At 29.7% G+C, this 23346-nt stretch overlaps 3 protein-coding genes and 1 long non-coding RNA gene across 4 annotated transcripts in view; 3 read left to right on the forward strand and 1 right to left on the reverse strand.

Moving 5' to 3' along the window:
* Positions 1-2218: 2218 nt before the first annotated feature.
* Positions 2219-2963, forward strand: LOC108780839 (odorant receptor 13a). The gene is made up of 3 exons (XM_018548655.1): positions 2219-2599; positions 2712-2867; positions 2934-2963. The coding sequence occupies exons 1-3, from the start codon at positions 2399-2401 to the stop codon at positions 2961-2963; spliced, it is 387 nt and encodes a 128-aa protein (XP_018404157.1). The 5' UTR covers positions 2219-2398.
* A 707-nt stretch (positions 2964-3670) lies between these two features.
* Positions 3671-4397, forward strand: LOC108780893 (uncharacterized). The gene is made up of 3 exons (XR_001940913.1): positions 3671-3712; positions 3829-4006; positions 4368-4397. It is a non-coding gene; the product is annotated as an uncharacterized LOC108780893 (long non-coding RNA).
* LOC108780892 (serine/threonine-protein kinase ATR) lies at positions 4000-15763 on the reverse strand. The gene is made up of 38 exons (XM_018548724.1): positions 15726-15763; positions 15216-15418; positions 14857-15027; positions 14621-14772; positions 14387-14536; positions 13211-13782; positions 12940-13110; positions 12387-12857; positions 12107-12284; positions 11791-12036; positions 11591-11707; positions 11356-11478; positions 10987-11234; positions 10690-10911; positions 10439-10610; positions 10213-10339; positions 9995-10119; positions 9749-9909; positions 9518-9678; positions 9254-9447; positions 9089-9173; positions 8802-8947; positions 8615-8731; positions 7856-7995; positions 7555-7779; positions 7231-7491; positions 6936-7161; positions 6679-6863; positions 6405-6595; positions 6143-6315; positions 5926-6069; positions 5622-5779; positions 5310-5541; positions 5110-5248; positions 4913-5027; positions 4672-4825; positions 4348-4584; positions 4000-4262 (listed from the first exon to the last, which is right to left on the reverse strand). Exons 1-38 carry the CDS (start codon positions 15761-15763, stop codon positions 4080-4082), a joined length of 7113 nt encoding a protein of 2370 aa, XP_018404226.1. The 3' UTR covers positions 4000-4079.
* A 2615-nt stretch (positions 15764-18378) lies between these two features.
* LOC108780914 (SUN domain-containing ossification factor) overlaps positions 18379-23346 on the forward strand; it is a 39095-nt gene continuing 34127 nt past the window's right edge. Inside the window, exons 1-3 of the mRNA XM_018548753.1 lie at positions 18379-18437; positions 19008-19212; positions 19388-19503. Coding sequence (XP_018404255.1) covers positions 18379-18437; positions 19008-19212; positions 19388-19503 — 380 coding nt within the window. The remainder of the gene's footprint in view (positions 18438-19007; positions 19213-19387; positions 19504-23346) is intronic.

Consider the following 23346-nt stretch of genomic DNA (forward strand, 5'->3'; position numbering starts at 1 on the left):
TGTGACATATACATGTATTTTGTATGGAAATAATAAATGAGTATAAGGTATGAAAGTATAAAGGAAACTATCCGTCTCTTCAAATGTCTTATTAGTGGTTTTAACCAAGGAAACAGCACATCGTTAGCTAAGTGAAGAACTAAATTGAAGGGAAGGTCTTAAACACTTTGCCTTTGTGTCTTCAATAATAAAAGACGTGGGATCTTACAAATTAACTTAATTGAATATGAAATATTAATAAACGGAGGACATATATAAAGCATATTTGTCTCTATATAGACTTTTTGATACAATAGAGTTGACTAATCGGGATTCGCGTTAGTAACGTCTCATTGTTTGCGTAAAATAAATTGTTAAGAAAACTTAATCAAGAGACACGGTAATGTCTCGTGTGCCAAATAAACATTAAAACATAGAATGCTAACTATTCAAAACTCGTAACATATTTTGAAGTATTCAAAATTTATACCATCTGTTCGTAGATCTGTCTCTATATCAGCATAGATCTAACACATATAAAGTTTGTGTTTGTTCATCTCTTCCAAATATCATTTTTAATTGTATATCCTTTTGATGAAACTAATATGGATATCAATAATTACATATTTATTAACATAAAGGTTTTAAAATTTGTTGGCCTTTATCCAACAAGTATCATGAGATATATCATTTGTTGTGCGTGTATGATTGCCATTGTTATACCGCAAGGACTACAAATTTATCAAAATTGGCAAGATCTGTCTACTGTGTTGGAAACAAGGTATATAATCACAAATTCCCACCATAATTGACACAAAGTGGACGGTTACAATATAATTTTATTACGTTTTAAGAAAAACTCGAATAACTTTATTTCTTTAATTTTTGTAGTTCAGTATTGCTCACTATTTTACTTGCTATATTAAAATCATTAGTTTGGATAAGCAATAGAAAAAAAATGGATCTTTTTATCAAATACATGTTAACTGATTATTGGGACATATTGACATGTATTTCGGAGAAACATACAGATGTATATGCAATGTAAATAAACGTGTTTTTTTTTTATTAGAAATGCACAAGTGTATCTACGGATTTACATATATACTTCATTACTCATTTACAGATACGTGAAGAAAGGATATTTATATACTAAAGGATATTTATTTTTGATTTGTAATTCTTTAATGTTTTTCTTTAGTCTACCTATAATTGAAATAATTATTACTGTGATTAAAGACACTAACAATAATACTATAAAGCATTTTCCGTTTTTAGCTTTGTATCCAAAATATTATTATAATTTTCCGATGTATGAGGTAAGGTCCTTATTTTCAGGAGCTTGTCAAAACTGTTAGTGTGATTATAATATTCGTACATATTCTCATTTACATAGATTACTTATCTTTCGCAAATATTAGCGACAAGTTTATGTGGCCTTATTATCTTGGGAACTGATACTTTAATTGCAACAGCGTTATTTCACACATGTGGCCATTTCAAAGTACTTAAAAAAAAAATTAAAGATATTAATACTTTGCAAATTGACTTTGTTAGTATTTATCTCAAAAGATTCATATTTTAACGTATTATATATTGTTAAATTAATGTTTTGGATACTACTTTTTTCTTATAAATATATTAAATCTTTTTATTTAGATACAACATACAAATCTTGAAGAAAATATTACGCAAAAAATTAAATTGCATATAATAGACATTATTAAACATCATTACACGATTCTCTGGTAATAATTTTAGATATACTTGTTTAGATATATTATCGATGTTTGTGAGAACATGCCGTAACAGTCAAGCTGGATCTTAGATGCTTCTAATATATAATTTTGTGTCAATTTATATGCTACGCGTATGCAGATTCTTAAAAAATGCGTGCCGAAATTTTTTCCGACTTACAAACTCTAATAAACTACCGCAATATTATTACGAGTTAAATTGACTAATAATCCTAACAATTTTGATGCTCATAGCATCTTAGATCTTAATAATGTTAAATGACATTAAAATTTATGAATGACATATTAAACATCTACAAATAATTTATATTACGAAAAATATTATTTTGACCGGGAGTCAAACCTGGATCTCTTAGCATTCCATGCGAACCGCATTCTCTGGGTATAGTTTATTAGAGTTTACGTTGTAAGTCTGAAAAAATTTTGGCGCACATTTTTCAAGAATCTACATACGTAGTATATAATTTCACACAAAATTATTTATTAGAAGCATCTAAAATCCAGCTTGACCGTTACGGCATGTTTTCATCGATACTTATTAGTTTAAATTCTCACGGTTCAATAAGATTTGATATTGTTTAGATATATTGTTATACGCACGCTCGCACACACACATATGATTATGAAAGTGTTGAAATTTTGTATCTAGGTTTTGCGATTATATGGAAACAATTTTTAGCCCAATGTTATTTCTGCAAACATTAGCTAGCAGTCTCATAATATGTCTAGTAGGTTTCCAAATTGCGACTGCAAACATAACTGCAAGTACAATCTCTAAATCGATTAAATACATCTCATATTTAATCATGGCACTTTTTCAATTGCTGCTCTTTTGTATACCTGGTGATGCTTTGATATATGAGGTAAAATAAAATTAGTATATTTATTATTTAAAATTAGCATCTTTCTCTTGTTAAAAAAGATATAATGACATATACACACACATACGTGTTTATATTAAATATTATATTATAGAGTTCCATGATCTATAAAACTGTATATACAATTGCGTGGTATGAATTGCCAGTTTTATTCAAAACCGAGATATGTTTGCTCATGTTACGTAGTCAAAAACCTAGTAAAATAACTGCAGGAAAATTTTACGTAATGCACCTGGAGAATTTTAATGCAGTAAGAAATTAGATCACCTCTTTTAAAATATATTAAAAATGTAGGATTTCTTGTATTGATATACAGGATGTCTCTAACTTCCAGCATATGGAGTAAAAGATGTGATACTTTATGCTAAAACGAACGATTTTTTTCTTTAACAAAATTGCGTCCAACAAGTAGTTTTTGCAGGAGAGCAGGTAAACGTATGAGCACTCTTGTCTACGTGCGCTCAGGGCCAGCGCGCGCTCCTTGCCCTCTGCTATTTATTCAAAAGTAACATTTTCAGATGGTGCTACATCACAGACAATTCTTTTATTCATTTATTACGTAAGTAACGAAAGCAATATTTATTTTGTTAATCTTTCTCTCTCTCTCTCTCTCTCTCTCTCTCTTTCTCTATCCACACCCACACACACGCACACGCACACGCACATAATGTGTCTAGTAAAAGCGACTATCCACACCCACACACACGCACACGCACACGCACATAATGTGTCTAGTAAAAGCGTGGCAGGCCTATCCCAAAAAAATGGCTCATTAGCCTTAAATTTATATCGATTGTATTCAGTAGATTATGGCCAAAATGCAATTATATTAATAAGGAGTCCAGGCACCAGCTGCGTTTATCAAGTATGTAAATATGAAATCGGAATTTTTTTTATAGAAAATACACGTTTATTGAAACGTCAGAAACTAATTATAACAGAGCCATATTTGCATCTTCAAATATTACTTTTGAATAATAGGGTTATCGAGGGCAAGGTACACGCGAGTTAGGAGCGCGCGCCGGCCCTGAGCGCCACGTAGAGCGCTCATACGTTAACTTCAACTTGCTCTCCTGCAAAAACTACTTATCAAATGTAATTTTGTTAAAGAAATAAGTTGTTTTAGCATAAAGTATTACGTCTTGTACTCCGTATACTAGAAGTTACAGACACTCTGTATACATATCATAAAAAAATTATAATATTTATAGGTATTGAGCACGGCTGCCTCATACTTTATGTTGCTCCGAAGTTTTGGCTCTGATGAAACTACTATTAAATTATAATTGAATGAAACCGTAATGTGTAATTAAGAAATATAATACTGAAAAAAATAAAAAAAAAATACAACATTTGATAACTGTGTGTAAAAACTCCGACAATAATATGGTTCGTACATTATTGTCTATTAATATCCATATATACAAAATTTTTTCTTATAACCTTGTTTCGGTAATATTTGTTACAAATATGCACCCCAACCAAAATACATTTGGCACAGATTATCTGTATTTGTTGCTTCTAAAATTAAATGATTAGTTTGTCCTTCGACACTAAGATGTAATGCGATATTTTCTGCTTTTCTTCCAGGATATCGTATTAAGCCTTTCAATCGTTGCTCAATATTTTTTATATGTTCTACGGCCTAAACAAAAATAAATGGATTATTCTTGTACCTTTCGTGCATAATTTAAACTGATTTAACATAAAAGAATTATTTCGCGTTATACTTTTTCATTTGTCTTTTCAGCTGCATCACCGGGCTGATTCTTATTCCAACTAACGAGTGGATCATAAACGAAAGGTGTGAGTACGCTCAACAATGTACTCGATTCTTGCCGAAGTACTCGCATAGTAATTTGGGAGGCGCGTCTAAATGGTCCTTCAATTTTTAAAGGACCCATAGCGTCCACCATATTATGTGTCAAGCGAAATGGTACTCGTTCAGGCCAATCAAAAAATTCACCCTAAGAATTATCACATTAATTAGGATAAATAGTTAACAAAATAAAATAATATATAACAAAAGAAGACATTCTAAGTATAAGATTTACTCTGTTAAACAAACAGTTGAAATCAACATGTACGCAATCTCCACATTTAGAATCAAATAATATATTTTCTCCATGGCGATCACCAAGCCCAAGTATGTATCCCACCATGGACATGACAGCAGTTGTCCTAATATACGCCGTGCGAGCTTCATACCTTTTTCAAAAATTAGATAATTGATATCTATATACATATATAAAATTACGAAAAATATATATAAGATATTATTTCATTAGTCTATACCATCCATATGAATCAGGAAACATAATGCGAAACCAATCCCCGAATATAGGAGGATGTCGTGGTAATAATTTCTCCAGAAATATTTGTCTCTTCTTTTCTAATGGATCTCTTAAATCTAATGAAAGGATTTAGAAATGAGATAAAGTAATACTTTTACATGTCTGAATGTTTTCTATAATTATATATTTGTGGCTTACCACATATCATCGTTTTAAGTTCCTTATTTGTAGGTGCAATGCCTCTCTCTCTATAGAGATTTATGATGGTAGGTCGAAGACCAACCAGATTTGGTATCCATTCTATTAAACCACATTCTTCGTTTAATGGCACCACGCTCTGCAAATTAAGGATAGTTAACAATTTATTGAAATCAAACTGTATCGCTAAAAAATCTTACATATGTGCGTATATAAAGCCTTCTTTGTCGTGATTCTGGATCATTTTGAAGATACTTATTCACGATATCGTTAAATTCCATCAATCTGAAGTCTTTACGTAAATCATCTTTCGGCTTACACATAAAAAGATATTCTTTACCATCTGATCCTTTCAACGCGATTCGTCGCGGACGTTGAAGTGAAGGCATTATTACCACGCCTTCTTCTATCTTTGTTATATGTATCCATCTCCTATATTACAAGCATAACAAAATATATCGCAATGTTACAAGAAAAGAGAATATTGTTTGAATAAGAAATAAAATATGTACGATAAGAATGGATTGTGATTTTCAATTGAAGCGTTCTTGGATGGAAGATGTAGTTGTCTGAATTTCGTTGTTGGCATCATGATTAAACTGAAGCCTTTCTTTGAAAGTAACTTTAGTAAATTTTTTGACAAATTTGTCACAGTAGTATTTAATAGTCCCTGTATAAAATCAGAAGAATTTTATTATTTTTGTCATTTATGATATACACATACATACAAACGTATATATCATTTTTCAATTTTTGACACATTACTAATATATTTTTCCTCTATAATTTTGTTGATATTACGGTTGAATAACTTACATCTGGTATGAATTTATTGGATAATTCGATCAGGCTTTCCCAAAGTCTGTGGAAATCTCTAATAAGCTTAACCATGTCTGGTGTTTTCAATTGTGCATGATTTAATATTTCTTGACATCGTTTTTGTCGCGCTGGGTATGAAGACTGCAAAATAAATAAAACATTTTTTATACTTTACCATAAAAATACTGTATTCATATCAATTAATAACATATACATTAAAAACTGATGCCATCATCCATAAGCAATGTTGTGGATATGCTGAAATTAATTTCACTAAAATCGCGCAAAGAGTACTTTGTACTAGCGGAGATGGATGACAAATCCTTGATACAAGTTGGCTAAACGCTGTCAGCCACATGAACGTCGGTAATCTATGATGGTAGACTTCTGAAATATGAAAATCAATCCATATTTTTTATTTAATGATTTAAATAAACTATTTAGTTATAAGTCTTTTACTTAATTTAAATAGATACCCATGATTTGAGTCATCTTTAACAGACGATCTTGACGAAGTTTAATAATATCTGGTGGATCAGAAGTAATTGTAGCACGAGAAGCGTTATCCAACCAAATGGTCAACATCTTAGGCATTGAATGATGAATATACTTGCAGCCATATTGAAGTGATTTGCCATAAAAATTCATCATATGTATTTGCAGATCTCTAAAATATTAATGATAAATGTTATTACAATTTCAATCATATCACGATAAAATTAAATTAACTGCATCAAAGCGCAAACTTACCGTCTATTTCTATCTTTGTCATCTTCAGACATTCTTTCAACAATAGTATCATAATATTGAGCACACGATACCCAACTTTTTTCCCAGCATCTCCATACTTCGATTGCTTCTTTATAGTTAAGAATACAACCATCTGTATCGACATTAAGAGTTTCATCGTTGTATTTGGCAAAAAGAAGCTTTGCCTAAAAGAAGATATGAAATAAGTATAGTTACTTTCCGATAGTCAATAAGTTTCATTTAGTACTGTTATAGACCTTTGCACAGTGCCTTCTTTCTTCATTACAGTTTCCTGAAGGTAATTGTTTGTAATATTGTGCTGGTTGAAAACAATTTGAGAAACAACGATTTAAAGTAGTAAAAGCATCTTCTTGACAACCCTTTTGCCAATATAATTGAGCTTGTTCGATGTACAAAGGCTGTGGTGGGCACCAATCATTGGCTGATAAAATGTGCATATACGCTTGTTGGTGCAAGCCAGTCCTGAATGAAACAATTCGTTTTTAACATAGAAATTACTAAATACAAAAGAAAAAAATATGTCATACGTACTTTCTAGCAATTTTGGCACTCTTTAGCCAGATTTTACCTATTTCTTGCTTAAACATTAAATTTTCTGTGTTTTGAGTCTTTCGTTGTAACTGTACAGCTAGATCTAAAGTAGCTCTGCGCATACTCAAAACAAATTCTACACCACGAGATACTCTCAATAATTGTCCACGTTTCTCCCATTCTTCTAACATTGCTGGCAGATCTTCTGTCTTGTTCAACATCATTGAAGTTGCTTTATCAAATTCATTTAATATATGTAACCTGAAAATGATTTAATTGATACATTTTAGTAATTTAAAGAGAATATAAATTATTAATACTTACTTCATAATGTACGAGTAACTCTGTTGATAAGCTCCCGGTCGAGAAGCATCTTCTAATAATGATACTAAATTCTTCTTTAATGAGAGCAAATCAGGCTTTGTTCCCTTTACGAGATCGTCTAATAGTACGTGTTTTATATTTTTTTGTGAGGACTCTTCAAATCGGGAGAAGTGAGCAAGTCTCCAAAAAAGTTCACGTTCAGTTATGAGAGACTCTAATTCTGGTCTGTCATATGAAAAAAATGTTTTAGGTTGTAAATAGTTGAACTATTTATGTTCATTTGTACTGTCATAAGTATTACCTATTACTTAATAGACCCTCGGTAATGTGTTTCGCAGTGAATGGTTGATCTAGACCAAGGTAACATTGAATCATACCTTGTAAGTAAGTATGTTTTGAGTCTTTAGTCTGCATGAGTCTCTCATAACATGTAGCTGCGTCCTAATAAAATTCATTAATATCTAAAGTGTTTTAATTTAGTAAAGCAAAATTATAGTTTCAAAGTAGAATTTCTTACTAAATACCGATAAGAATAATCCATTTACGGTCAAGCTGGATCTTGGATGCTTCTAATATAATTTTTGTGTGAATTTATTTACCATTTAGTCTACCGTCTTAACTACGAAGGCCTGGGTAGTCTAATTGGCTAGGACGCTTACGCGTAAAGCGATCCGGGTTCGACTCCCGAGTGAGGTAATATTTTTCGCAATGTAATTAAATTATTTATAGATTTTTAATATGTAAATCATAGATTTTAATGTCATTTAACATATTATTAAGATCCAAAATGCAATGAGCATCAAAATTGTTAGATTGTTAGTCAATTTAACTCGTGATAGTGTGGCAGTTTATTAGTTTGCATTGTAAGTCTGAAAAAATTTCAGCGCGCATTTAGGGATCTCCATACGTAGGATATAAATTCACACAAAAATTATATTAGAAGCATCCAAGATCCACAGCTAGACTGTAAATGGCTTATTCTCATCGGTATTTAGTTTGAAACTGTCATGGTACAAATAAGATTTGATATTGTAGAATTTCTTAATTTATCTAATAGTACCTGAAGCTGTCCATTTACTTCATGAGCTAAAACCAGTTGTTGCAATGTAGGAGACTGATTTTGGGTTGCAAGAATACCAGAAACTCCATCAGGTTCATCGAGTTGCGCATAAATTTTCTGCAATAAATAATTCTACATTATGGAACATAGAAGTGTATATGATATTAAAATATGTAGTATTACATACAGCAAGTAAACCACCTTCTGTTAATTCAGATAAACCTTTATTACTAGATGCCATGTGTTGCTCTAGATACATTAGTGCACGGTGGTATTCCCGTGATTGGTAACATCCCTCTGCCACTACCAAACTATCTAATCTAGAGCAGAATTCTAGAAATATCAACAAAACATCATACATCTGATCTATATATATATATATATATAATTTATATATATATAATATATATTTATATATATAATATATATATAAATTAACACAGTATATGACAGAATACATTTTTTATTACAAACTTTTTATAGCTTCATATCTATCGTCATGAAATAATCTTCGTTCTCTGAGCCATCTTTGTAAATGATCCAATATATAAAAGATTACCTGTATCAATCATACGAAAACAATTAAAGACAATATCAAAACTTAATGTTAAATAAAATTATTTAAACATTTATGCTAACTCGCGAGCAGCGTGTACGTCTAGTTTCCTCTGAAATTCTATTGTCATCAGCTTTTACACTCTGTCCATATCGAAGTGGTCGGTGACGCAGAAGTTCAGAATCTAATACAGACTTCTGTCTAACATTGATGACAGCTAACATCTCTTCCTTAATTTTAACATGTTCTTCTTCTCCATTATTTGCGATTATATATGCTGAAAGCAGCATATATGTATATATATTAAAATAATTATTATTTAAATAGACATCAATGTTCCAACTTACACACAATGTATGGTAGACAAAACATTAATGTTTTTATATCACGTTTGAACGCCAATTTGCATGCCTGTAATACATTATTGAGTGTAGTGTCACGTACAGTATTAGACATGCTGCAAAGCCAATTATAAGCCCAGTTTTCAACTGAAGAACCTGCTTCCGAACTGTAAATTTTTGTATCAGTTATCGATCAGAGTAAGATAATAGCGGTTTGAAATTTCATATCAAGATTACCCATAAATAGGATGTGAAAATTCATCGTCGTCTCTAACAGTCACTATCTTGTAATGCGATGTTAAAAACGGGATAATAATCTGTTGCGTTGTGCACGGTAAATTATTCCACAAAATACTATTTCGACCTTGCGGGGAAATATCATATGCTCTTAATATTTCCTAAAAAGTAATTACATTGATAAACAAACTTGATTTTTGTTCATTGTAAATGCATATACATAACGTGTATATGGATATTATATACCTGTATAGCAAGTGAAAAACAATCCATACTTTGGCTATTCTTTTGCATTTGAAAAGCTCGCACATGTTCGGAAAGCAGTGCACACGCAAATTCTTCATTTATATCTGATATAAATTTACTATCCTCTATAATATAACAAGAATTTTAAATGGATTTAGAAAGTTTACAAAAGATAAGAATTATTACATTTATTACAATAAAAATGTAAAATTTAGTACCTCTAGAAATAATTCTCCGCGGAAGAAGACTCGGTTCGATAGCTCCTAATTCTCCCAGACATTCTCCATAACATAAACGGATAGATTCGTCTTTATCTTGACAGCCAATTAGCAGAGTATCTAATAGCTTTAAAATATAACATGAATTGTATTACATAATATATAGATAATAATATAGTATGCATGCACAATACATATGAATAATATGTAATAATTATAAACATACTTCAACGATCAATGGATGAACATCGGTTTCACTTAATATCATTTTATTAAGTTCACTACGATGCTCCGCTAAAAATGTTTGCAAATGTTTCAAAGCTCTAATTCGCACTTCATCAGTTTCGTGCATAATCCGTTTCAACCATAACTTTAAATTATCATTAAATCCATCAGGTCTAAGATTGAAGAATTTTATAAAGTACACAAGAAAGCAAGTTGAATGCAAGATAAATATATGTTAATTAAATGAATTACCTTGCTTGTAAAATATGTGCTTTGACTATATCAGATATAAGAATTGGAACGTTCATGTCATCTATAAAAAATAATTCTGAAATGTGATTGTTGTGTCCCTCACTATTTTGAACAATCAGAAACTCTAACATATTATTGACTTTTTCAGGAAATATTTTTTGTAATGGTATTAATGATACACATATTGTTGGAAACAATGGTCCTAAGTCTTCAATAGCTATACTGGAAATAAATTTTAAGAATTACACTTCAAAACATTAATTAGCATTCCGCATAAGATATATTAGTTTAACATACTTGTGAATAAACGCATCCCATGCATCACAGACTAAGAGTGAGAAGCCTGGTCTTTTAAATCCAAGCGAAGTTCGTAACGTGGCTAAGATTTTGTATCTAAGCGGAGTTAAACTAGTAGCACCCATGTAACGAATTAAAACAACTAGTGAAGCAAGTGCAGATTGTTGCGTATATTCATCTGATTTAGGACCAAGCTTTATATCAAAATTCACCAATATGCCATGTAATCGTAAATTCAAATAAGACACCTGTGTGTATATATATAAATGTATATATATGTGTATATATGTGTATATATATATATAAAATTATGCATTTAATATCGCTACATGTATTTAATAATCATAATGTAATTATTAAAGCACTTACAACTTGTTCTCGCGTATCAAACTTTCCTCTCTGAGTAGTGTCATATTCCGAGATGATTTTTAAAAAATTTATTATTTTTTCAGGTGATTCATAAAAATGTAACATAAGTTCTTCAAAAATGCCCTGCAAAATCATATATACATACTCACACAAATACATCTAGCGTATATATTTCATTATATTTTTCATATTGTATAATAAAATCCAGAGAATTTAACAACAAGAATTTTTTTACCATAAAAGACTGCTTTGTAAGAAATCCAAGATTAGTTTCTGTTATTTTTGTTACAAGTTTTAAACATTCTGTAGTTATTCGAAGAGGCGTTTCTAAGAACACATAACTGTAAATATACTAAAAAAGAGGAAACAGACATACAGTATATTATAATAATTAAATTACATTATTTCAATTTAGTTAAATTATTAAATACATACTGGAAAATATTCTTGAAGCATTTGTTTTATGTCCATACGTATCAATTCAGCAATATCGTATAAAAGCACATTTGCTTGTGGCACTTCAACAATAATAGCGATCAAAAAGGAGACCGCATAATGTCCATCTTTAGACAACAATTGACGTGATCCTTCATATCCTATACATTTAGCAACACGATGTACCGTAGTTGCCATATTATATGAGAAGTTTATGTAATTGTTCACAGCACGTTTCATTAGAAGCTGCAAAATAAATTGATAACGCAATTATGAGACATCATAATTTGTAAGCAACAATTTAAAAGATAGTTACTTTCAAAAAATCCTTTCGATATCGAATGTATAGAGTCTTCGGAGAAACATTTAAAAAATTAGCAACATCCCGATATGTAGCTGTGGCAGATGCTACAGCTGCGTGTGATGAATTTGGATGTGTTATTGTGATTATAAATACATCTAAAATTCTTCTTTCTGTTAAATGTAATGGAACACTGAAATTGTTACATCAATAGTTAAAATTAATAGAAAAAGTAACCTAATATAATATTTACATAAATAAAATGAATATTTGCACTATTAAATATTCTCCATACCATACGAAATTTTTTGCAGTGACAAGTAATGTATCATGCAAGGAATGATTGGAAGTGTTCAATGCAGTCATAAGCGTATTGGCTACAACATCAATTACTAGATCAATATACTCGTCCAAATCAGCTGGTATAGTATCTGGTAAACGTTCATTGTCATTTTCCAACATAGCGATTTTATTATTCAATAATTGTCCTATTATTGATGCAATATTTGATCGAATCTCATCATTCTCATCGTGTATATAAGGAAGCCATTTTTTCGTTGTCTCATTTGAATTAAATGATTTTATGTGATTTGAGAAAGAAAGAATACTTTTAGAAACATGTAAACGTATAGAAACGTCAGTAGAGGAAAGTAATTTAAAATATACATTAAAAATATGGTCATAAACCCTTGGCAGATAATGCATGTTGGATTCGACATCTTTTTTTATATTCTCTGTACAATATTCACAGTCTATCCTCCATTTTCTGTTATTTAAGGATTTGCTATAAACAAGAGTGTTATTAGTTGTTTCATTTCATAAATATAAACTATATACAAACAAAATACCTTAATAAAATAATTCTTCCCTTTCCTGACAAGACACAAGCTATTTGACCCAAGACGTTTGCAAGAGCTTCATGTATTTCTATTTTTGTTGAATATAGGGCAGTATTTAAAACATATTGAGAAACATCTTCCAATTTTATGTTTGCATCATTCAACAATAATACACTGTGTCTATATTCGGACATAATTTTACAATTAAAAGGTATATATATATATATATACATGTATAAAAAAAAAGTTAAAAACGTATGACAACATAAAGAACACTTACGACACTGCTGTAACAGCTATTTGCGTCTCATTATTTAATATACATATACGTAATAATTTCAATCTTTCCTTTCCATTGCCATGTATACATAAGGTTTCAAGACACTCTGACATTGTTTTTATATCAAGAGATTTTGCTCGTTGCACCATTTTTTGACTAATGTCCATAGATCCTTTAAAATCTTGAGTAAATGGCAATGCTAATATCGATTGCAATACAACTTTATTAGATTCATTGTGAGCCATTAAATTCATTAAAATGTGAAAAACGATCTGCTCATTTTGACATCTATCAGAATTTAAGTTTTGCATGAGAATTTTTAATATGACATTTAAGTCGTTCTCATACAGTTTTACTTCAATTTTTTGTTTCTCTAACCACAATTGTAATAAAGATGAAACTTTAACAATATGTAACACTTCTATAAATTTTTCAGCTTCTATAAGATTCACCAATTCTTTTTTTAGTAATTTCCATGGCTCGCTGATCTCTGTTGCAAGAATAATTTTATCTGGTTCAATGACTCGTTGAATATCGATAATAACAAATTGCATAAAAATCTCAATAACAGTCTAAAATAAAAACAAATTATTAGAAATAGAAATATAATGTATAATTTTTTAATTAAAAAAAAACAAAGTGTAGATTTATAAAACATATACAACTGTAAGGATTACAGACTGGACAATGTATGAACTGAGTCAAAAATTTTTTAGCCTCTGAAATAGTACAGGACCGTGGTTCTACAATTAAATATTGTTTAATCATATAACATGCTGCTTCTTCTAATTTCTTTATCGCTTCAATTTTTACATTGTATGCTGGAAAAAATATAGCAATTTATATAATGTGTTTAAGACAAATTTGAATAAATTGAAATAAGATAGAACGTAATACTTACTAACAAATTCTAAAGCTATAAAATCAATAACTTGAAAACATAAGTCTGTTGTATTAAGAGAAACATGTGATGATTGTATTAAACGTATTAATGTTTCTGCAAATTGAGACATCATATGTATTGATAACAGATCTGAATTAATCCAAGTTGGAAGACTTTTCACTATTTCTAAGGTATACACAATTACGGTTTTACGTTCCTAAAAAATCCAAATACAATATCTTAACATATAATACAAACTTTATTAAAACAGAATTAAAATTGCATTCACTTACATTATCATGAACAATATGATTTTCTATTATTTCTGTAAGCAATTGTAATGCTTCGATCTTCAGACTTGGAGAAGAATTGATCATGATTGTCATAATTCTATTCCATAACTTTACTTCATCCCAAACTGAAACACCAGCTTTCGCAATTATCTGTCAATACAAATATCTTTATTATCAAGCTAAATGAGTGTTAGAAAATTTAGTAAAAAAACTCTATAAGTTAGAAAAACAAACCTTTAATAAAGATGCTTGAATTGATGGTACATCTGAAGATTTTATCTTTGCAGGAAATGGTGTCAAGTCCAAATTCTTTATAATATCCTTTCTAGTATAAAACTTTGAAAGAGTCATTTCTTCTGCAGCACTTTTATAAAATTCTAATATCTCTGTGTAGAGAAAATGTTTTGTTATTTTTTACTATATATATAAAATTTTTATTTCATATTTACTATTGATTCATTATTACGTACCATCTAGTATACTTAGATACTCTGAAGTAATGGTCTGAAACATTGTCATATGATGCCTTGATAATATTCTGAGCATACAAGCTTGTACTTCAATACTATTGGAAAGCACTACATCACTCGATTGTTTGCAGATCAAATAAAACATTGTGCCAAATAACCAAGTTGTAAATGCTAACACATATATACATTTATGTATTATCAAATATAGTTTTTAGCAGTATATGGTACTATTTTTATAATATAAATATGCTAAAAAATATGCTAAAAAGGGCACTAGTGCCCTTTTTCTTTCCAAGTTAATTTTTAATTGTATGAGAGTTTTTGTTATCAAAGAATTATTATATAAATAAATATGCTACCTGCAAATTGTTGCTGTATAGTAATATCTGCTGTACCATTACTAAATGGTGGAACTAATACAGTAGTTAAAGTAGAAGATCTTTTTAATAAAGATTCAAGAAGAGAACAGAGCATCTGTTCTGTAGGTGGATTTTCCAAATCGGAAAATATTGCTATTATTGGATTGTTGATGAACTTCCATACTGAATCTGATACAGTTATCCTACAACAGGAAATATTTGTAGCCAAAATACATCTATTTCAACCTCTTGCAATAAAAACTTAAAAAAATAATTCATTAACTTTTAAAATTGACCTTTAACCTTCAAAGTTAGTTTAATACATATATTTAAAATATTTTACTGTTACAATAAATAAAGTTTTGATAAGAATACTAAATCAAACAAAATTATTTTATTATTACTTAAAAACTTATATTATGCTTTAAGTCTCAATTATGCATTTATTGCATTTATTCTATTACAGTTTTCCTCATAGTAAGTATAGTAATAACAGAAGCTTACACTTACGTGTTATTATCTTGGGGTGAATCGTCGTTCACTTCCATTATTGCACACAAATTGTAAACAAACAATTGATATATATTCAATCTGGCATTAGATCAAAGAGTTCTTTGCATTTGTTCTTATTGGGACAAAGATCCATAAATTTTTTTTTCTACAGATTTTTATGTTCGCTGTACAACACTGTGTTTATTCTTCTTGATTAAAATACATATTTTTACACGCAAGTTATTAAATTGAAAAATAAATTTGTGCAATTAAATCCTCCGCGTTTATTCAAACCTCATTCAAGCTGTGTTTACATATAGCACACCGCTGTGCACAATTGTTCGGGCATTGCTAAAATCAAACAAGAGTGCCAACTGCTAATGTTGCCTAGAGTCCCTATATCAGAATCTGGCCTTTCAACGTGTTCGAGCCCATTGGCTGAATCAAGCTCAAGAATAACATGGCGGAACCAACGAGAATTACTACAAAATTCCAGGTTAATTCAAATAAGAGAAATACAATAAATCACGAAACAACTTTTTATTTATTCTTTTATAGCATTAATTTTCTATAATATAAAAACATATAAGAAAAAAGACAATATGTTAAAATAAAAAAAAGTTTATAAAATCGGTATTGCAGACAAATTATTTGATCACAGAATACATGGCCATTGTTTTACTGTTGTGTACTGTATTTTTTAAACGACCTTTTTGATATGCGATTCTTAAACAATATCCTATAAAACGCTTCTTTATTTTTGTAAATAATTGATGATTTTGTAAATAACAGCTTTTTATTGTTTCACATATAATAGTTTGCATTTTTTCAAAAAAGAAATGATTAAAGTTGCATTTACTATTTATTTAAATATGAAAGATATTTGCGAATAATTATTTCCATTTTTAAAATACATTCAAAAACTTATTCGTTAATAAAGAATAAAGTTTCTTTTTTAAAAAAGATTTTAAATGCACCAATCTTGAATATCTTATACCTGTATAATTTTTACATCCAACAGAATCTAAACATGAATTGCATATTACAGCATTACCTTTAACAATATTATATGAATAATATAACCAGCAATTATATTGTATAAAATGTTTAATTGAATATTAGAAAGATGAATATCTGTTTTAGGTTCTGGAATATCTGGAAATGATTCATAATTAATTTTCTTGGATTTACTTAAAAAATTACAAATAAATTCTCTGTCGTCTTGATCATAATTAGAATTTTTACTTGGTCTAATATAATGAGATATACGAAGTTCTTTTAAGTCCTGCTTAAATTGTAATCAGTAATGCATTTGGTATTTGATGTTTTGCTCTAATTTCCGAAAATAAATTTTCGACACAATCTTGGGTGAAGCGACTTGTTAAAACATATGTATAATCTCCTTTGACTATCAAATATTCTATTAATTCGATAATAGAATGTGTGGTATCATTTTATATATTAATCTTTCCAACCGTGTTTACGTCTAGGACGTGTATGATGCACAAGTCATGTGATAGACGCCATTTAATTCTTCACTAGGCCTCAGTGGCCAGACCATAATTGGGCCAGACTCTGACATATAGGGACTTTAATGTTGCCAAGTGCCAAGAAAATAGGCATATGATTGGTTGGATCTATAAGTAATAACCAATTACGTTCAATCGCTCGGCAAAATTTATTAATTTAGAAATAAATATAGTGAGGTGAAAAAGAGGTGAAAAATTTATATACATTTTTAAATAGGTTTGTCTTTTTTACAGATCAAAATATCTGTAAGATGAAAAAGCCCAAAGAAAAAAATTTGAAAACTTTTAAAAAATTTGTAAAGGTTTTATATAAGAAATTTCTTCAAAAAAATTTTCACAATTTATCAGTTTTGTAGAGAAATGCAAACGAATAAAATGTATCGATGGAAGATAAATTTAGATTTATACTTTAATTAAATTTTTTTAAATTTATATTTTAATTAAATTATGATTAAAGAATATGTAGCTAAAGTTAATTATAACTGTCCATATTTTTTATATTATTACGTTTTAACTTCAAATCAAACAAGGGGCAACCATATTGCTTTTGAACATTTGGACCCGATTCTTATTGGTCGAGACAATGGACTACTGCGCATCCATGATGTTGTTTCACCTTTCTTATTATACCATGGATTAGAGGCTCTAATTAGAGATACGCTGGGCGATTCGTTTCGTAATTTTAACAGGGCGCAGTCGCGATCAGCTGTTCCCGACTATTCACGATCAGTCACGACTAGTTACGATCTCTCGTGCGGGCATGCAATTCTGTAATTCTGTTCGTGATGTTTTTCTCCATTTTTCTCGCGTGGAGATTTACACGCACGCTCATGATAATTCGCGTTGCGCTCCCGGTCCATTAAAATTCTTTTCAAGCATCTCGTCCCTACCTTCGTCTCTTCGGATGGGAGACTCGCGATTCCGCTCGGCGCCGGAAGTTTTCGACAATACACCACGTCAGATTTTCGCGGTGACGGTAGTGGCGGCGGCGGTGGTGGTGGTAGTGATGATCGTCGTCGTCGACGTTGTTCATCGTCGATTGCAATACTGTGCCTCGTGCATTTAAGAGTGACGACGTGTGAAATAAAAAAGCCGCTCCTAATGCGGCGAATAACAACGCCGGCGTCCCGTAAAAGGAGAGGATGAAACCCCGTGTGCTGTGCGTGTACTGGACGCTGCTCCTAATATCGACGGTGTCCAGGTAAGGTATCGGTGCCGATCCATTCGAACGTAATGAATCGATTGAATTCAAGTCGTTCACGGTTGTATCAGAAACGCGAAAGCAAATTCTTTCGCATGCTTTCGTTCTCTTTTACCCCTCTTCTTTAAAGTTTTTGCCGACTATTGGAGTATTCTGTGAGTCATTTGTTTTTGGGAATATTTTTAAGCAAAAACTCCGATTAACGCGGTGTGGGACAAAATTATGTATGACTTATGTAAAATGTATTTATATATTTTTATTTCGACAAAGTTTATAATTAAACTTTATTTGTGTTTCATCGTTGGATATAGTTTTTAAATGATTATTAAAATAGTAACTTGTTCATTGAATGTAGAATTAAATTTTTGAATAAAATTTATATCTTAAATATAATTTAAACTAAATTAAATTTTATAGACAGAGTCAGGTAAAACTTAGTAGGATTATGTTTAATTGCAAAGAACTTTTTTTATCATGCTTTTGTAAGAGATAATTGTTTATTTTTGCATTATGTAACATTGACATACATGTATATTTATAATGATATTAGGTAACTTTTTTCTGTTACAGTGGACTTTTGTTTCTGATAGTAGCTTCGGAGAGTGCACAAACCAAAGATTCTTTTTTTCATCCTGAGAAGAATGAGAGTTACGAGGCTTACAGTAACATTACACTCAATTATGAGGACCATGAAAGTTTTGAGTCTTCTTCTATACTGGATGCTGAAACTGGAACAGTAACATTAAAAACTAACCAGAACAATTTATATGGCCAGGTGAGATTACATTACATTTCTCATGTAAGAATATTTATTTACTACATGTATGTATGAGAAAAGATGTATTTCTCTTATATTAAATGTATAATATGTTATTATGTGGATAATAATGGTATACATATAAGGATACTTAAATTTTGTTCTACATTTTTTATTACATATTATATTTCAGCAAGAAGCTACAGTCTCTGCTAGTTTTGAGACGATTACCGACGACGATACAGAAGAGAAAAAGAATATGGATATTTTAGCTGAGAGTCTCACTCAACAGCCTAATCTCTCTCAAGGGTGAGTCTGTTATTTTATTTTTTTAGTAAACAAGTGCTTTTGAATAGCAGATGTATATAGGGTTATAAACTGATCAATATTGTATGCATATAAAGATAAAGCTATTATTATTCTTATCTCTAGATAATCAATGTAAACTACTAATAGATGCAATAATTTATGTTGCATATCGATTATTTTATTTCATTACATGCATGCAAAACACTTTTCTATTCTAAAAAAATATTTGTGTGCTTGGCAATTTATTATTGTGCATAAATACAATATAATGATTTAAATATTTTTAAAAATAATAAAAATAAAGTAAAATTAGGACATTTCAAAGTTTTAGAAATCTTTTTTTTCACGATTGTTAATATAAATTTATTATAAGGAGTTTTTTTTTACTTATTTGAAATTTAGGGACAATTAAAAAATATGTGCATAAAATAAATACTTATTGTATAATATGAAAAAATCATTATTCAGCCGAAAACTGATAAAATATGTTACTTCTAATGATATATTTTTTCACTAGGTTTTATTTAAACGTCTTTATAAAATGACAATTTTATATCTTTGTGAAATCAGTGTAACATGCTTTTGTAACGAAAATATTATTGATTATAATAACAAATTTTATTTGCCATTCTGTTATATATTTTATCATAAAAAATATAACGACAATAAAATGCGAATAATATTTGTTATTTGTATTTGTGTATTGTTTCTATTATTATTTTTATGCTCTGTACTAATTGTTACATTTTTACAATATTTTTGGTTGCATTCATTATGCAACGAATATTTGATGAAAGTGCTGCTTTCTAAGTTTATTTAATATGTTATGAATTTTCTGTTGATCTTTATAAAATTCTTTTTTACTCTTGAGTAGATTTTTGAATATTAACATAATGTAACTTTGTAGAATGATAGCAAAATTTTAATTTTAATTTTTGTAACTGTAATTTTTTTAAATTTTAACCAAGCTGTGTTTAACTTTTCATATAGAAACGTTTCTGTATAATTAAAAATTTAATTAAAAAAATTTTTATACAATACTATTATATTAAGAAATTTGTAATAAAAGTAGATCTTTATAAGTTAAATATCTTTACTATTTAATACTTATGCTGATTTTAAAGAGGCTAGGTATTGACTTATATCTTTTAATTGTTAACAAATACATGTATATTATACATTTCTTTATGCCTTTTGATATTATTCTCAGTAGCTGAATAATATATATTTTTATTTTATCCTACATTATTTTACGTTACACATTAAAGTATTACTTTTTTGCGGAACGTGAATAAAATATAAGTGGTATTTATCTTTAAATCTAAAAAAAAAATTTCTTTAATACCGTGAAATATCCACTCACTTACGTATATTTTCCTGTGCTGTTGCCTGCGCTAAATTTTACAAAATATGCATGCATATCATAAACGTAATATCATATGCATACTCCGTGGAATTTATGTACTTGTAAATTACGATGCTTGAAAATATAAAGTAGGAAAACTAGACGATATAAGGAAAAATTTTCTATATTTTCTTGCATAAAGGGCAAATAAATTTAATTATACTATTTATTGGTCATTTTTTGTATTGCAATTAAAGCATATTTTTTGAGAATTTATATTACTTGGGATTTTTTGTCCGCAAATATGTTCATTTTTGTTTTCGTGATATGGAGGTATAACTGTCTGACTAATTGCGTGATAATTTGTCTGTCGATAAATTATTTCACTCTTATTGTGTGTGTATCATATATATTAAAATCAAACAATCGATTTACCACAACGTTATTAAGTATAACGTACACGTCACTAAAAAGTAAAAACCCATTTGTCCACCCTATTATTATTATATTTTCCATAATAATGAAAAATATAATAATAATAGGTTGGACAAACGAAAATAATGGGTGGACAAACGTGGACAAACAGTGGACAAACGAATGCAATAATGATTTTACCAAAATTCACATTTTGGGATGCTGACTTCTCACAATCAGAGCAGCTCTGAGAAATCGGCACCCTTAAATGCGAATCTTGGTAAAATCATTATTGTATTCGTTTGTCCACTGTTTGTCCACGTTTGTCCACCCGTTATTTTCATTTGTCCACCCTCCAAAAAAAATTCTGACTTCTCAGAGCAGCTCTGAGAAGTCGGCACCCCTAAATGTGAATTTTGATAAAATCATTATTGCATTCGTTTGTCCACTGTTTGTCCACGTTTGTCCACCCATTATTTTCGTTTGTCCACCCTATTATTATTATATTTTTCATAATAATGAAAAATAATCACTTGGGGGTATTACTATAATGGTACCGACGTTTAGAAACATTACGACACCGTAATCCCGTACCATAAGAGTACTGTATTTCGATTCTTGGCCCGTTGCTATCATCCCAGTATTACATCAGTACAATATCAATACTGGCATCCGATATCACGCCGGTACTGAATACTAAAAGTTGGTACTGGGCCAGTATCTCGCCGGTATTCAATTCCCACTTGGGTATCTTCATAAATGTAGGTACATTAATTTAAAAAAAATTTGGTTACAATTTAATATCTTTATAAATAGTGTTGCGTGTGTTTGGGTATGTGTGTGAGGCTAAAATTAACATTGAGCATTACAGAGTTCTCTTTCTAGGAATAAATGTAGACTATGTGAAAGCAAATTAATAGATACCAGTTGATAAATATTAGATCATTTGCATTTGTACAAGTGACACATTGATATTCATGCTAATCAAATATTTATCCTCTATATACCGTGCCACTGAATTGCTCGGGCATGCCTTGATCGCCAAGTTCTCTTATTGGTAACGGTAACTGATAAAATTTAAGCAGAAACAATTAATCGCTATGTATTTATATGTGTATGCGCCGTATCTTTGGTTCATTAACATCTATGTATAGATCCGTTATATCTCCGTAAATGCTCCTTTCGCTCTTTATAGATTTCAAGCCACTCAGATGAAGTTTTAATTACCTGAATACCTTTTAACCGACATCGTTATATTGCTGTGTATTTATTATTTAGTAAGAGAAATTAGTTAATAATAATTAAAACAAGGTAAAGGACAATTTGAGTCAATTCGTAAATAAACAAAAAAGCGATTAAAACATTAAAGTTATAATATGAATATTTAAAGAAAAAGAATACATGAAATACTTAGCCGCTTTAAACGCACAATTAAAAATTAGAATATCAGTCAATATATAATAATATAAATAAATCGCTCGATATAAATGTAACCAGTTTCGACTCTTGGTTTGAGTCCTCTTCAGACGTTTAACAAAAATTCCTCATTCCAATATTAAGAACAACACACCTCTCACTGACTCCTCGATTTCTTTCCTTGTTACACAACATTAGCAATATAGGATGGCAAAATCGTATATTGAAACAATGTATCTGTAACTTGGCATGAGAACAAAATCAAAAGATGTGAAAATAAAATGTTTTAATTATTATTTTCATATAAAGAGTCCTTCAATTTTAATTTTGTTAGAAATTAGTTACTATGTATTTATTAAAAGGAATTAGGCGCGTATTCGGAGCTTATTGTCGAAGCAAATTAATCCTATCCAATACTAGCATACGCGATGTTACATACATGTACGTTGCATTCAATAGTAGAATAATGATTTCTTCGGATACTGATATCTCGAAATGTTACTGTATTTTCGCTATTCATATTTGCTCTATACATTTATTAATATTTTGTATACGTATGCGACGATAGAGATAATATAATTATATAGTGATAATTGTACACATTTCTCCGTTATTCATAAATCAGCTTAATATTATTTCTTAATGACGTCAAACAAGGACTAATTAAT

This window comes from Cyphomyrmex costatus, unplaced genomic scaffold, assembly GCF_001594065.2.
Source record: "Cyphomyrmex costatus isolate MS0001 unplaced genomic scaffold, Ccosl1.0 scaffold75, whole genome shotgun sequence".
Lineage (NCBI taxonomy): Eukaryota > Metazoa > Arthropoda > Insecta > Hymenoptera > Formicidae > Cyphomyrmex > Cyphomyrmex costatus.